The sequence below is a fragment of the Hoplias malabaricus genome, chromosome 3, assembly GCF_029633855.1.
Source record: "Hoplias malabaricus isolate fHopMal1 chromosome 3, fHopMal1.hap1, whole genome shotgun sequence".
Lineage (NCBI taxonomy): Eukaryota > Metazoa > Chordata > Actinopteri > Characiformes > Erythrinidae > Hoplias > Hoplias malabaricus.
This window is the reverse complement of record NC_089802.1, coordinates 38,253,934-38,270,440: the sequence shown is the minus strand read 5'-3', so window position 1 is coordinate 38,270,440 and position 16,507 is coordinate 38,253,934. Positions and strand designations below refer to the sequence as shown.

The following is a 16,507-nucleotide window of genomic DNA, read 5'->3' as shown; positions in this document are numbered from 1 at the left end:
TTTATTGCGTTCTTTTATTCTCCACAGTTGTATAATGAAAGATTACAGAGATCCCCCTCTCCTTCTGGAGAAGAGAGTGTAATGAACCTTTAGGGAACACAACTGGACTCTAACACCACTGCTGTACCTTTAAAGATACACTACACTGTTTGTAGCTTTAGTGACAGTAATGAACCTGTACCGTACCTTTATTTCTAAGAGTGTGGAGTACGGGTCCTGAGCCATTCTGCTGAGCTCATGGAGTAGAGAAAACTCTTATTTCCTTAGTTCTCTTAAGATCACAACGTAGATGACGGGTCTGCTGTGCCATAACTTTTAGTCTCTGAACTCTTTCTCGAACATTTCGGGTTCCTGAACCTATGTATGTTGGTGGAAATGCACAGAACGCTTTAAAATTAGAATTAGATATTCGAGTACACATTGGGACATTGTGTCCAGGACATACAGCGGATTCTGAAACAGAGAATCACAAGTGTCCAGCTGAACCTGAGCGTTCCTCACATAAGCGCAAGGACTTCTGAAAGTACAGGACAGTGAAAGCTGAACTCACCCCATTGGCTCGGCTCAGAGCCTGGAAGTAGATGCTGTAGCTCTTGGCTGGAGACAGAGGGGCGTTCCAGTAGCCGTTGTAGGTCTTATTGTCCCCGATGGTGAAGGGCTGCACCGCCGTGAGGCTAACGGGAGCTAGCTCTGCGGCGAAGTAGTGCGGTGAGTTGAGGACGGAGGCGTTCCTGAAGCTCACGGGAACGGAGAAGCACTCGAGGACCTCAGTCGCCCGACGAACCTTCTGCTTCCTCTGCTCCTCCACCACCACCTGGTATGCACTGGGGAGGACAGAGTCAGAGTCTGAGAAACCGCTCTGGAGAATAACATCAACGTATATATGTGTACATTTACAGAGTTCCCTTACGAGTGACCTCCTCCACAGTGGAACACAGTTCTGTTTCTTAATGAAACCCCACGAGCCCCACAGCAGTGTTCTCCCCCTGTGTAAACAGCCCTGTTCAGAACGCCCGCTTTCAGCACCTGTTCCTTTAAATGATAATGAGCCGCTCGCTGTTCACCCTGACCCCGAGCGCACAGCAGTGAGGAGCGAAGAGCAGAAGCTCTGGTTTTTAGCTGTTTTCACTCTGTTCTCTTTCTTCTCCGTTTTTACTCAGTGCTCTTATTTCTCCGCGCTCGTTGTGTCTGTTTTGCTGAGTTTAACCTCGTCTTTGTGCTCTCACATAAACACGGGTCCAGCGCTGTGATTGGACAGACTCAGACGAGGGGGCGGGGCCATTCTAAAGTCTCTGCACTTGACGTCAGAAGCAGAGCAGAATCAGAGCGACTCGTTTTATCCCGTGTTTTCAGACTTAGGCACAGATCTGTCTCTGACTGTAGTTTGGTGTAGACTCTGTCTCTTTGGTCAATGACTCTTTGGACAGAGAGAAGGAACAACACTAGCTCAGAAATACCACAACAAAGGACGGCTAACCATGGCCCCATTTGCAGGATTAACAAGTTTGGCTAAGGTTCCTGAAAGCTGCTGAAAGCCTTTAAAGTCCCTCTCAGGTTCTTAGAGCTGCTCAAGAACCTCCTTAAGCTTTGTGTCGACAGCAGGAGAAGCATAATTACACAGACGATGCTGTAAAGAGCCGGCAGAGGGAAACCGCCACTGCAGCTATTAGCTTAGACCCTAAAAGAGAGTGTGTGTGTGTGTGTGTGTGTGTGTGTGTGTATGTGTGTGTGTGTGTGTGTGTGTGTGTGTGTGTTTGTGGAGTGGGGGTCCTTGTTGTTCTGGACAGGGGTCTTGTTGAAAGGGCCTGTGAAGGGGGAGAGGTTGTGACTGTGTTTCTCTCGACAGACTTCATGAATAGACGAGGATGTCTTCTGAGCTTTCATCACTAATAGCAGCTTGTTTGCAATTACGTCCGTCTGCAATTATGTGCAATTAGGGAAATGTACGTTTCACCAAAATAAAAAAAAATAAATAAATAAATAAAAGAAAATAAAGGGACGGCGGAAAATTATTCCAGCCTCTAATTTGGCATCTTTCATAAAAGATAATTACTGATGACCAAAGAGGACGAAGAAGCCTGTCTCTGATTTCTCTTTTCCTTCATTTTATCTATCTATGTGTTTATCTGTCTATCCATCTCTCCATCCATCTCTCCATCTTAATTTGGGAGGGAGAGGGAGAGGGAGACAGACAGAGAGAGAGAGAGAGAGAGAGAGAGAGAGAGAGAGAGAGGCAGAGAGAGAGGCAGAGAGAGAGGCAGAGAGAGAGAGAGAGAGAGATGTGCCTGTAGCTGTGATCTATTTGCAGAGGGTACAGAATATTATTCCGTAACGACAAATAAAAATGAGGCGTTGTTGCTCTGAACGATATTAGAATAAAGGTTTTTATGAATGTGATGTTTTATAATTTTATTGCTTCACATAAACATTTATATTAAAATAATAAACAGACATTGCTCACAGTGCAGTCACATCATCGTAAACACACCACAAAAATGCCATTTCATTCATTTAAAAAATGTATTATAGTTAATTAAAATAACATTAATAATTATATTTTTAAACAGACGTTTTAAAGAGAGCAAGAACAGGCAAAAAAAACTGATTTTTCCAATGACGAAAGTATACTTCTTGAAGTTGCCTATTAATTGTTTACTACACTTATCTTTACAGGTAGCTTTTATAACACATTCATTGTAGTGATGATCATTATAGCTACACAACTAAAGAAAGATTCAGTAAAAAACGATTCCTTTAATGTTTTTATTATTTAAAGTAAATCTGATCTGGTAAAAGGTCTAATTATAACTAATATTAATAATAAATAAATGATGTCCTTGGCCTAGTGTAAGACTCATCTTCGTAAAGTAGATTTAAACTTTCTTCTTAAAAGGCCTCATCTCACAGGAGTAATATTATTATTATCATTCACACTTAGAGTACAGATCATTTGATTTACAGCCCACTACAGTCCTTTACTCAGACGCAGTCCTCTGAGAAGAGCATGCATTTATTATTTGTTTCTTTGTTTTGTATTAATCTTGTACAAAAACAATGAAGTGTTCTGAATCATTATCATCGTCACTGCTGGGGGTGTGAGCCATAGGAGACTGTCATAAAACTGATCAAACTTTTTTATTTATTGCTTTGTTTATTATTATTATTTATTCTTTATTTGAAAAAAAAAATAAATTCCAAATAAATACTGAAAATACCGAACAATTAATTTCACTTGTCATTTTTTAATTTTTTTATAGATTTACAACAATCTATAATTTTTTTTTTTTTAATCAAAATGCTGGAAAGTCACTACTTCCAGTGGAAAATGAAATTGTTTTATATTAATGGACTACATAATTAGAATCAGAAATACTTTATTAATCCCAGAGGGAAATTGCAGTTGTTACAGTTGCAACTGTTTATATAAAAGAATAAACACTCTAATAAATAAATAAATAAAACTGCAAAATGTAGACTTTAATATCTTAAATAAACTGTAAAGTGATATGGAATATACTTTATAAAGTTCAAATTATTGCACATCTGAATTATTGCACACACAATTAAAAAATTATTATTATTATTATTATTATTATTGCCTATATGAACAGTGTAATTTGGTGTTAATTATAGCACAGATGAACCATAGTGTCACACACTGAGAGAGGAGTTGTAGATTTTGATGGCCACAGGTAGGAATGACCTCCTGTGGCACTCTATGTTGTATTTTGGTGGAATGAGTCTTATACTGAATGTGCTCCTGTGTTTCATCACTGTAATAAGATTATATTTATTTTAATAAACCTGATACAACCATTTATACATAAGTACGTAAACATACATATTTTTATAGTTATACATGTGATAAGGTAAATATAAAAACCAGGTTTAGCTTTGAAACAAAATATAATTTTAGTTAAGTATTATTTATAAAGTATTATTATTACAATTATTATTAGAATTATTATTAGCATTTTTATAAATAATGTTAGCACTGTATTAAACAAAGTGGCAAAAACTGGCCAATGCCCAATTATTTTAGAAATTAATTTCATTAATAATAATAATAATAATAATAATGTATAATTATTATGTAATTATTTATAATTACTATATAATTATGGAATATTAATGTCTTTACAGTAACAGTAGAATTGATACTAAATTTAATTATATTTCATTTCAACTAAATTATTTCTTTAATTAAAAACACTGTAATAGTTTACACACTCCTCCACTGACATAATAATATTTATCATATACCTTTATTTTATTTATTAAATGATCCCTAATTAAGAAAGGATTTGTTTGATTCTAACACTGATAACAGCAGTAAACGTGTGTGTGTGTGTGCATGTGTGTAAGTCAGTGTGTATGTGTTTGTGTGTGTGTGTGTGTGCATGTGTGTAAGTCAGTGTGTATGTGTTTGTGTGTGTGTGTGTGTTAGTCAGTGTGTGTGTGTGTGTGTGTGTGTGTGTGTTAATCAGTGTGTGTGTGTGTGTGTGTGTTAGTCAGTTTTTGTGTTAGTGTGTGTGTGTGTGAGAGAGAGAGAAGGCAGAAGGAAGACAGAGAGAAATTGTGTTTCACGTCCAAACTCCACACGACTGCATTAAGGCCTCAGAATATTAATTACTCTAATCTGAATGAGAGCTTTTAAAGAGTCTTGCCTCTCTTGCCCAGACAGAGAGAGAGAGAGAGACAGACAGAGAGAGAGAGACAGAGAGAGACCATCATTTTCACTCCCTCCTCTTTCAGTCCAGGATTAAGGACATGGATTTATCTGAAGTTTGCTGCAGAGAAACATAAGCTAGAGACAGAAATATAAAAATATATATCTGTGAATACAAGCGTTTTAAAAGCAACATATTTTGAAGAAATCCCTTGTTCAGTGCATATCCCAATTAATGGGAGCCCACCAACTCACACATTGTGAAACAAGACTCCAGTCAGTTTTCTGTGCACTGCCTGAGTCAGAGACACCGGATAAAACGAGCTCTGATTCTGCTCCGCTTCTGACGTCAAGTGCAGAGACTTTCAAATGGCCCCGCCCCCTCGTCTGAGTCTGTCCAATCACAGCGCTGGACCCGTGTTTATGTGAGAGCACAAAGACAAGGTTAAACTCAGCAAAATAGACACAACGAGCGCGGAGAAATAAGAGCACTGAGTAAAAACGGAGAAGAAAGAGAACAGAGTGAAAACAGCTAAAAACCAGAGCTTCTGCTCCTCGCTCCTCACTGCTGTGCGCTCGGGGTCGGGGTGAACAGCGAGCGGCTCATCATTTAAAGGAACAGGTGCTGAAAGCGGGCGTTCTGAACAGGGCTGTTTACACAGGGGGAGAACACTGCTGTGGGGCTCGGGGTCTGGATGACCAGCGAGTGGCTCATTATCATTTGGTCAGCGTGGGTAGTTCTGACCTGACGGGGGCTCCTCTGGACTGGGCCGGTTTCAGGAGGACAGTGATGGTGGTCTCAGTTTCGTTTAGCGGGGAATCAGCTTCGTACTCCGGCATCAAAGGAGCTACAACACACAGAGACAGTTCATTAGCATATGCAAATCACATGTAAATCTGTTTTTGAATAATTGATGGTGAACCGACCAATAGACAATCTCCAAAACTGGATGTGATCTTTTCTTCTTTCTTTCTCTTTCTGCTTCTACCTCCCTTCTTTCTGTTTCTGTTTCATCTTCTTTCCTCATCACTTTTTTCTTCATTCTCCTTTATCTATTCTTTCCTTCTTTCTCTCTCTCTCTCTCTCTCTGTCTCTCTCTCTCTTTCTTTCTCTCTCTCTCTCTCTCTCTCTCTCTCTCTCTCTCATTAAACTGTTCTGGAATAATAACCAGATTTAATAATATTAATTTAATAAACAGTGTTTGATCTTTAAAGGCCGTGTCATGTCTAATGTTAAACGTAAACAAATCTACAGCATCTGAGGAATGTAATTTACACTAACCTTTAATTTTAATTATCAACATAATTTAATACATTTATAAATCATTCAGGTGAAATATAACTTTTTTGCTCTTTTAAATTAATATAAAAATGAATATAATATAAAAAATATCATTTGTAATTATCAATATCCTGTAAATGCCAGGCGAGTCCACCGGGGGCGTAATAATCCCCAGCAGTGGGCTGAGTGAGAGTGATGAGTGTGAGCCAGAATTAATCACCAGCCTCTGACCCTCACTAATATTAGTGTTATTGTTGTTATTGTTAATGTTGCTGTTAATAATGTTGTTGTTAGTGTTGTTGTCATTGTTGTTGCTGCTGTTGTTTTTTGTTGTTGTTTTTGATGTTAGTGTTGTTGCTGTTGTTGTTTGTTGTTAGTGTTTTTGTTATTGTTGTTATTTTTGATGTTAGTGTTGTTGCTGTTGTTGTTAGTGTTTTTGTTATTGTTGTTGTTTGTGTTGTTAGTGTTGTTGCTGTTGTTGTTTTAGTTGTTAGTGTTCTTGTTATTGTTGTTGTTTTTGTTGTTAGTGTTGTCATTGTTGTTGCTGCTGTTGTTTTTTGTTGTTAGTGTTGTTGTTATTGTTGCTGTTTTTGTTGTTAGTGTTGTTGCTTGTTGTTAGTGTTTTTGTTATTGTTGTTGTTTTTGTTGTTAGTGTTGTTGCTGTTGTTGTTAGTGTTTTTGTTATTGTTGTTGTTTTTGTTGTTAGTGTTGTTGCTGTTGTTGTTTTAGTTGTTAGTGTTGTTGTTATTGTTGCTGTTTTTGTAGTTAGTGTTGTTGCTGTTGTTTTTTGTTGTTAGTGTTTTTGTTATTGTTGTTGTTTTTGTTGTTAGTTTTGTTGCTGTTGTTGTTTTAGTTGTTAGTGTTTTTGTTATTGTTGTTGTTTTTGTTGTCATTGTTGTTGTTGTTGTTTTTGTTGTTAGTGTTCTTGTTATTGTTTTTGTTGTTAGTGTTGTTGCTGTTGTTGTTAGTGTTTTTGTTATTGTTGTTGTTTTTGTTGTTAGTGTTGTTGCTGTTGTTGTTTTAGTTGTTAGTGTTGTTGTTATTGTTGCTGTTTTTGTTGTTAGTGTTGTTGCTGTTGTTGTTTATTGTTAGTGTTTTTGTTATTGTTGTTGTTTGTTGTTAGTGTTTTTGTTATTGTTGTTTTTGTTGTTAGTGTTGTTGCTGTTTTAGTTGCTAGTGTTCTTGTTCTTGTTGTTATTTTGTTGTCATTGTTGTTGTTTTTTGTTGTTAGTGTTTTTGTTATTGTTGTTGTTTTTGTTGTTAGTGTTGGTGCTATTGTTGTTTTAGTTGTTAGTGTTCTTGTTGTTGTTTTTGTTGTTAGTGTTGTTGTTATTGTTGTCATTGTTGTTGCTGCTGTTGTTGTATTTTTTGTTAGTGTTGTTGCTGTTGTTGTTTTTGTTGTTGTTGTTGTTGTTGTTACCTGCGATATTGGTGGCGATGCGGGAGGTGACCGGGGGTCCAAAGCCCTTGCTGGTGCTGGCCTTCAGGGTAAAGTAGTACGTGGTTCCGGGGTAAAGCCCAACAAAGAGGTGATGAGTCTCGTTCTGGAGTTTAAACACCCGTCCGTGCTGAGTGCTCAGGTCTGCGCTGGGGTCCAGAGAACTCAGAGCTTTGTAGGTGATCTGAGAACACACACAACCACACACACACCCATCAGCCAATGGATTACAATAAAAGAGCACAGTGAGCACAGTGTGGTTCTAACCCTGTTCTTCAGCGCTCAGGACTCCCACAGAGCAGGTGTGATGTGGTGGTGGATCATTCTCAGTGCTGCAGTGACACTGACGTGGTGGTGGTGTGTTAGTGTGTGCTGTGCTGGTGTACAGTGGATCAGACACAGCAGTGCTGCTGGAGTTTTTAAACCCCTCAGTGTCACTGCTGCACTGAGAATAGTCCAGCCGACAGCGTCCCAGACAGCCAAAGAGAGAGAGAGAGAGAGAGAGAGAGAGAGAGAGAGAGAGAGAGAGAGAGAGAGAGAGAGAGAGAGACAGAGAGAGAGAGAGAGAGAGAGAGAGAGAGATATGACAGAAAAACCTTAAAAATGACAGACAGGGACAAATCAATGGCGCTTTACTCACAAACCCACACACACGCACACACACACACACACACATACACAAACACACACAGAGAGACACATACACGCAGACACACACACACACACACACACACACACACACACACACACAGACACATACACGCAGACACACACAGACACACACACACACACAGACACATACACGCAGACACACACACACAAACACACACACACACAGACACATACACGCAGACACACGCAGACACACACACACAAACACACACACACAGACACATACACGCAGACACACACAGACACGCTCAGTCGGTTCCTATCTGTGTGGAGATTGATGTTTGTATAAATTGATAAGTACATGGTTGGAGGGCGATCAAAATATTTTAGCCTCGATGTTTCACAGTTCACAACTCCATTTAAACCAATCAAATCTGATAAAGTGACAGCTGTGTGACACACACACACAGGCAAAAAAAAACAGTCAGAGCAAATAAAAGCACACTTTATAGTGGAATTTTACTGAACACTCTGTCTCTCTCTCTCTCTCTCTCACACACACACACACACACACACACAGTTCAATGCACAGATCTGAAAGATGTGGAGTGACATGTTTCTGTTGATTTCTCAAAGTGAATATAAAAGGGTTAAAGCTGCATCCACAAAATGGTGTTTTCCACTGTATTTCCCCTGCTTTATCAGACTCTTCTGGTCTCTACTGGACTCCACTGGTCTCTACTGGTCTCTACTGGACTCTACTGGTCTCTACTGGTCTCCACTGGACTCTACTGGTCTCCACTGGTCTCTACTCTATATGTGATGGAACTGAGTTTAGAGTGAGAGGGTTCTTCCAGAACCAGGACCTGATTCACCTGGTGGAGGAGTGGAAGAGATGAGTTGAGTTGAGTAGGAACCACAAGGGTCAGTCTCGGGAGCAGAGCTGAGGGAGTGGTCACGGTCACCACATTGGGCTTAACTTCATGAGCGCTCACACAGTTTATGTCTCTCACCATCTCCTGTTATTATTGTGATTCCTGCTTTTACTGCAGTTCACACAACAGCAGACTTCTTTGGAAACACCTTCTGAAGGCCTTTATAAAGCCTTAGAGGTGCAGGATTCACGGGGAGTGTTAGAGGGAGAGTTCTCCACTACAATATTCACTGATTCTTATGTTTTCAGCCTCATTCCTTCCGTACTTTACTCTAAATGTAAAATAAAAAAAGATATGTTGATTTATTCAATCCATTAAAGAGCAAATATCATCCTCAAATCATCCGTCCCTTTAGTGTGGGGTGTGTATTGGTTCATCTCTGTTTCTGTGACCACACTCCTCACATACAGTCACCCGGAGGAAACCCATGCAGACACAGAGAGAACACACCACACTCCTCACATACAGTCACCCGGAGGAAACCCATGCAGACACAGAGAGAACACACCACACTCCTCACAGACAGTCACCCAGAGGAAACCCATGCAGACACAGAGAGAACACACCACACTCCTCACAGACAGTCACCCGGAGGAAACCCATGCAAACACAGAGAGAACACACCACACTCCTCACAGACAGTCACCCGGAGGAAACCCACGCAGACTCAGAGAGAACACACCACACTCCTCACATACAGTCACCCGGAGGAAACCCATGCAGACACAGAGAGAACACACCACACTCCTCACAGACAGTCACCCGGAGGAAACCCATGCAGACACAGAGAGAACACACCACACTCCTCACAGACAGTCACCCGGAGGAAACCCATGGAGACACAGAGAGAACACACCACACTCCTCACAGACAGTCACCCAGAGGAAACCCATGCAGACACAGAGAGAACACACCACACTCCTCACAGACAGTCACCCGGAGGAAACCCATGCAAACACAGAGAGAACACACCACACTCCTCACAGACAGTCACCCGGAGGAAACCCACGCAGACTCAGAGAGAACACACCACACTCCTCACATACAGTCACCCGGAGGAAACCCATGCAGACACAGAGAGAACACACCACACTCCTCACAGACAGTCACCCGGAGGAAACCCATGCAGACACAGAGAGAACACACCACACTCCTCACAGACAGTCACCCGGAGGAAACCCATGGAGACACAGAGAGAACACACCACACTCCTCACAGACAGTCACCCAGAGGAAACCCATGCAGACACAGAGAGAACACACCACACTCCTCACAGGCAGTCACCCGGAGGAAACCCATGCAGACACAGAGACAACACACCACCACAACCCGGAGGAAACCCACGCAGACTCAGAGAGAACACACCACACTCCTCACAGACAGTCACCCGGAGGAAACCCACGCAGACACAGGGAGAACGCACCACACTCCTCACATAGAGTCACCCGGAGGAAACCCATGCAGACACAGAGAGAACACACCACACTCCTCACAGACAGTCACCCGGAGGAAATCGACACAGACACAGAGAAAACACACCACACTCCTCACATACAGTCACCCTGAGGAAACCCATGCATACACAGAGAGAACACACCACACTCCTCACATACAGTCACCCGGAGGAAACCCATGCAGACACAGAGAGAACACACCACACTCCCCACAGACAGTCACCCGGAGGAAACCCACGCAGACTCAGAGAGAACACACCACACTCCTCACAGACAGTCATCCGGAGGAAACCCACGCAGACACAGGGAGAACGCACCACACTCCTCACATACAGTCACCCGGAGGAAACCCATGCAGACACAGAGAGAACATATCACTCTCCTCACATACAGTCACCCGGAGGAAACCCATGCAGACACAGAGAGAACACATCACACTCCTCACAGACAGTCACCCGGAGGAAACCCATGCAGACACAGAGAGAACACACCACACTCCTCACAGGCAGTCACCCGGAGGAAACCCATGCAAACACAGAGAAAACACACCACACTCCTCACAGACATTCAGCCGGAGGAAACCCATGCAGACACAGAGACAACACACCACACTCCTCACAGACATTCACCAGGAGGAAACCCACGCAGACACAGGGAGATCACATCACACTCCTCACATACAATCACCCGGAGGAAACCCATGCAGACACAGGGAGAACACACCACACTCCTCACAGACAGTCACCCGGAGGAAACCCATGCAGACACAGAGAGAACACACCACACTCCTCACAGACAGTCACCCGGAGGAAACCCATGCAGACACAGAGAGAACACACCACACTCCTCACAGACAGTCACCCGGAGGAAACCCATGCAGACACAGAGACAACACACGACACAGAGACAACACACCACACTCCTCACAGACATTCACCAGGAGGAAACCCACGCAGACACAGGGAGATCACATCACACTCCTCACATACAATCACCCGTAGGAAACCCATGGAGACACAGAGACAACACACCACACTCCTCACAGACAGTAACCTGGAGGAAACCCACGCAGACACAGGGAGAACACACCACACTCCTCACATACAGTCACCCAAAGGAAACCCATGCAGACACAGAGAGAACACACCACACTCCTCACAGACAGTCACCCGGAGGAAACCCATGCAGACACATGGAGAACACACCACACTCCTCACAGACAGTCACCCGGAGGAAACCCACGCAGACACAGGGAGAACACACCACACTCCTCACAGACAGTCACCCGGAGGAAACCCATGCAGACACAGGGAGAACACACCACACTCCTCACAGACAGTCATCCGGAGGAAACCCACGCAGACACAGGGAGAACACACCACACTTCTCACAGACAGTCATCCGGAGGAAACCCACGCAGACACAGGGAGAACACACCACACTCCTCACAGACAGTCATCCGGAGGAAACCCACGCAGACACAGGGAGAACACACCACACTTCTCACAGACAGTCATCCGGAGGAAACCCACGCAGACACAGGGAGAACACACCACACTCCTCACAGACAGTCATCCGGAGGAAACCCACGCAGACACAGGGAGAACACACCACACTTCTCACAGACAGTCATCCGGAGGAAACCCACGCAGACACAGGGAGAACACACCACACTCCTCACAGACAGTCACCCGGAGGAAACCCATGCAGACACAGACAGAACACACCACACTCCTCACAGACAGTCACCCAGAGGAAACCCATGCAGACACAGAGAGAACACACCACACTCCTCACAGGCAGTCACCCGGAGGAAACCCATGCAGACACAGAGACAACACACCACACTCCTCACAGACATTCACTCGGAGGAAACCCACGCAGACACAGGGAGAACACACCACACTCCTCACATACAGTCACCTGGAGGAAACCCATGCAGACACAGGGAGAACACACCACACTCCTCACAGACAGTCACCCAGAGGAAACCCATGCAGACACAGAGAGAACACACCACACTCCTCACAGGCAGTCACCCGGAGGAAACCCATGCAGACACAGGGAGAACACACCACACTCCTCACAGACAGTCATCCGGAGGAAACCCACGCAGACACAGGGAGAACACACCACACTCCTCACAGACAGTCATCCGGAGGAAACCCACGCAGACACAGGGAGAACACACCACACTCCTCACAGACAGTCACCCGGAGGAAACCCACACAGACACAGGGAGAACACACCACACTCCTCACAGACAGTCACCCTGAGGAAACCCACGCAGACACAGGGAGAACACACCACACTCCTCACAGACAGTCACCCGGAGGAAACCCACGCAGACACAGGGAGAACACACCACACTCCTCACAGACAGTCACCAGGAGGAAACCCACGCAGTCACCCGGAGGGGGACTCGAACCCACAATGTCTAGGACCATGGAGCTGTGTGACTGCGACATTACCATTATTATTATTTATTATTTTATATATATATATATATATATATATATATATATATATATATATATATATATATATATTTTTTTTTTTTTATTTATTATATACAAGCATTTCTTTGTCGTGCCTTGCTGGAGTCTTTAAAACAGCACCAGGTAAAATTTGCAGGTTGTAAAACACTGTCCTCAAATCATTGTGAAGGGAGGTTTTTTCCTACCCTCCTCCAGAAATTACATAGTGCTGTTTCTGCAGTGTTGAACACTGTTCTCCGTATTACAGATCCGTGGAGCCTCACAGCGATTGTGAAGCTGTAATCGAGAGGTAAAAACACTACCTGGTGTTTAATACACATCCTCAAATATTTCAGGAAGTAAAGTGTATTTTGATTGTTTTCAGACACAGAGCCCATACACTGCTCAGTCACCCTCAGGTTTACTTCTGTAACAACACCTTAAACAGATCAAAGAGTTTAACACTCGAGACTGAAGGTTTTCTGAGAGTATTTCCAAAAGCGCCCGGTTCGATTAACTCCTCTTTTCATGGCTAGACGCCTCTGGTTTTGGGATCTGTGATTTAATCTGCAGTGAAAGACCTGCTCCACTAAACTGAGGGGTGTGTTCAGCTCCGGAGAAGCACTCTTTCTTTTCTGCAGTTATTACTCTACTTCAGTAGAAAGACTCTAAGGAATCGACGCCCGTGAGCTGCTCAAACACCAGTATCTCGCAAACTCAGCCTCTCCAATGCATTTGATGAGGAAAAGATGTGCCACCTAGATGTGTTCGACCCATTAGCACCACACTCGGGCTCTGTGTCGGCTCTGTGAAGGATGCAGGAGGAGGACCGGTCGGGTTTGTGTCTGAAACCGGATCAAAAGACTCAGCCCTGGAGACCGAGAGCCTTCAAACAGCAGCGTCCAGTTCATCTGAGTCTAAACCTACCTCCAAACCAGCGGCTGATGGACAGTTTGACCTCTGTGTTCCTGGGCGTGTGGCTCGACAGACGACTGACCTCCTGCTGCTGGCGAAAGCCGCTGACGATTGTGGGAAACGTTAAACAAATATGATTGATGTGAACGAGGTCTAAACTCCGCAGGCCCTTATTAACTTGTCCTTTTTTCTGTGGCGAGTGAAAGAAAAGACCACAGCGACTGAAAGGTCACGAGGCCAATCGATAGACCAGCCATTACTCTGTCATAAGCCCCCACTTAACTCCCATTACCCTCCGAGAAAACAGAGCACTGCAGCTGGAGTCAAAGAGCAGGAGGTAGGAGGGAAGCCATTTCTCTCTCTCTCTCTCTCTCTCTCTCTCTCTCTCTCTCTCTCTCTCTCTCTGTCTCTCTCTCTCTCTTTCTCTCTCTGTGTTTTTTCTCTTGCTGTTTGGCTCAGGGTCAGCGGCAGCGAGACAGATTTGGCCTCAGGGGCGATCAACGCCGCGTGGCAGCAGCTAAACGCCGGCCCGATTCACCACTCAACAAAAAAGTAGGGCTTGGGTTTAATTGAGCAGAGTCCAATCTGAAAAGGGTCAATTTCCCTTTCACTGTTGTGAAGAGAGAGAGAGTGTGTGTGTGTGTGTGTGTGAGAGAGAGAGAGAGAGAGAGAGAGAGAGAGAGAGAGAGGCTATGAGAGTGATGTGTAGACTTTAGCGAGGTCTTCGGTTCTGGTTCTGAGAACAAATAAAGCCGAACTAATATCAGCGGGAATCCGATATGAACTGGAGCGCACTGCTGCCTGTTGCTCTGGTGATAAACTACGTCCACAGCAGGGTCACACTGAACAGACTCTTTATTGGACAATGAAAGATAGGCGATGAATTGAAGCCAGAGCTCATTCTAACGTCTGTATACACTGCTGTCTGTCCCTCTGCGGACATACTCCAGCCACAGCAGGTGGTTTTGAACATGTCTCACAATAAAACCGAGATTCTTTAATGAACAGTGGAAGAAAATATAACACAGAGCCGTTTCAGCTGGAGATTCTGCTCTGAAATCAAAGCTGAAAACGTTGTCTGTAAACACAGTAAAAGCACTGAAGCCGACTTAAACGATGCTTGATTTGGATGAATCTGTTCTAAACGTATGGAATTCATTCATTAGTTTATGAGGTTGGTCTTTTAATTAAAGTAATAATATAAATCAGGACCTTGACAAAATGTTCTGCACTTTTTATTAACAAATAAAAACGAATTGATAAAGTGAACGACTGATCTGTGACTCGTTATTTCTGATTCGAAAACTGAAAATCATAAGGAAATATAAACAGGAAAATGCTCCTGTTTGCTGTTGTTGGGGCGAACAGTGAAGAGGAGTCGACTCCAAAAGAATCGATTCGTCCAGCATCTGGGAGTCACTCGCATCAACTGTCGGCCAAATTTCTTGGAGTCGACTCCGTTTGTGACGCCTTTTGCAGCGACTTTGGACTTAAAATGTTAATGTTAAATAAATTAATTCATTCATTGTCTGTAACCCTTATCCAGCTCAGGGTGGCGGTGGGTCCAGAGCCTACCTGGAATCATTGGGCGCAAGGCGGAAATACACCCTGTAGGGGGCGCCAGTCATGTTATATAAATGTTGTTTTTTTTATTTAATGGACTACAACTAGAATAAAATGTTTTTAGTTCTCATCGACTAGAACCCGAGTGTAATATATATTTAATTTAATAACTAAAACAAGACTAGAGCTAATACGCATTAATCAAAAGACTAAGATTAAGACTAAATCTAATTAACATTGCTGTGAATGGTGCAATGGCCTCAAATGAACCCCACACCCCACACGAGCCGCAGAGGCACAGTTTTCTCTGAAAAAGCCTCAACCTGACACTAATAAACAAACCCCTGATAGTGACTTCGTGCTGCGGCCCAGTCGACAATAAGTGGACGTAACCCAGTTTTTGTGAGAAGCAGCCGAATGTGGAGCAATGATCAATGTTTAAATAGCTGCTGCCCACTGGGAGACCAAGAGGGAGCTGAGAAAAGAGTAGAGAGGGAGTAGCTGGCTGTTGACTGAGGTACAGAGTGAGAAAGTGAGCAGAAAAAGAAGAAGAAGAAGGAGAAGAAGACGACGACAGGGTCCTTTCACAGAAGAGCCTCCAGTCACACAAACACCACACGGCATTTGCATCCAAATGAAAGCCTGGAGGATCTGGCAACCGACAATCTCCCCTAACCCCAGTGGACTCGTCACAAAGCAATGAGAAGCATCCAGGCAGCGTCCCATATGGACTTTCAACCTCCAAGATTTTAAAAGAGAGCGGCTCCTCTCCGACGGCGAAATCGAAGACATCTGCTATCGACACCCATTACGTCCTCCTTCAAATGCAAATCTGGAGAGGAGCGCCGTGTTGGAAGAGGAAGATTGGGCGAGTCTCTCTTCTCCGGAGTTGCTCCCTCTGGAGACTCAGAGTCTGTAAACAAGCCGGCCGAGATGGAGATGAGACGAGGACATTTGCATGGAGCTCCTCAGGAGTGATTCCGGAGCTTTTAAGGTGCCAGAGGCTCCGAGAGGCAGCTTTTTCTTTCACGTTTACACTTTCCAGGGCGAGGCGAGTGAAGTCTGATTCACTGTGGATTCAAGCGACCTCCCGACTGTGCTGCTATAAAATAAACAACTCCGCCTCAGAACAATGAAACTCCAGCGAGTTCACAGCGGACCC

General features: G+C 43.8%; 1 protein-coding gene across 1 annotated transcript in view; it reads right to left on the bottom strand.

Moving 5' to 3' along the window:
• Positions 1 to 16,507, bottom strand: part of ptprt (protein tyrosine phosphatase receptor type T) — a 268,021-nt gene that overhangs the window by 67,524 nt on the left and 183,990 nt on the right. Inside the window, exons 10-12 of the mRNA XM_066663982.1 lie at positions 7,372 to 7,573; positions 5,415 to 5,517; positions 551 to 824 (exon numbers count right to left, since the gene is read on the bottom strand). Coding sequence (XP_066520079.1) covers positions 551 to 824; positions 5,415 to 5,517; positions 7,372 to 7,573 — 579 coding nt within the window. The remainder of the gene's footprint in view (positions 1 to 550; positions 825 to 5,414; positions 5,518 to 7,371; positions 7,574 to 16,507) is intronic.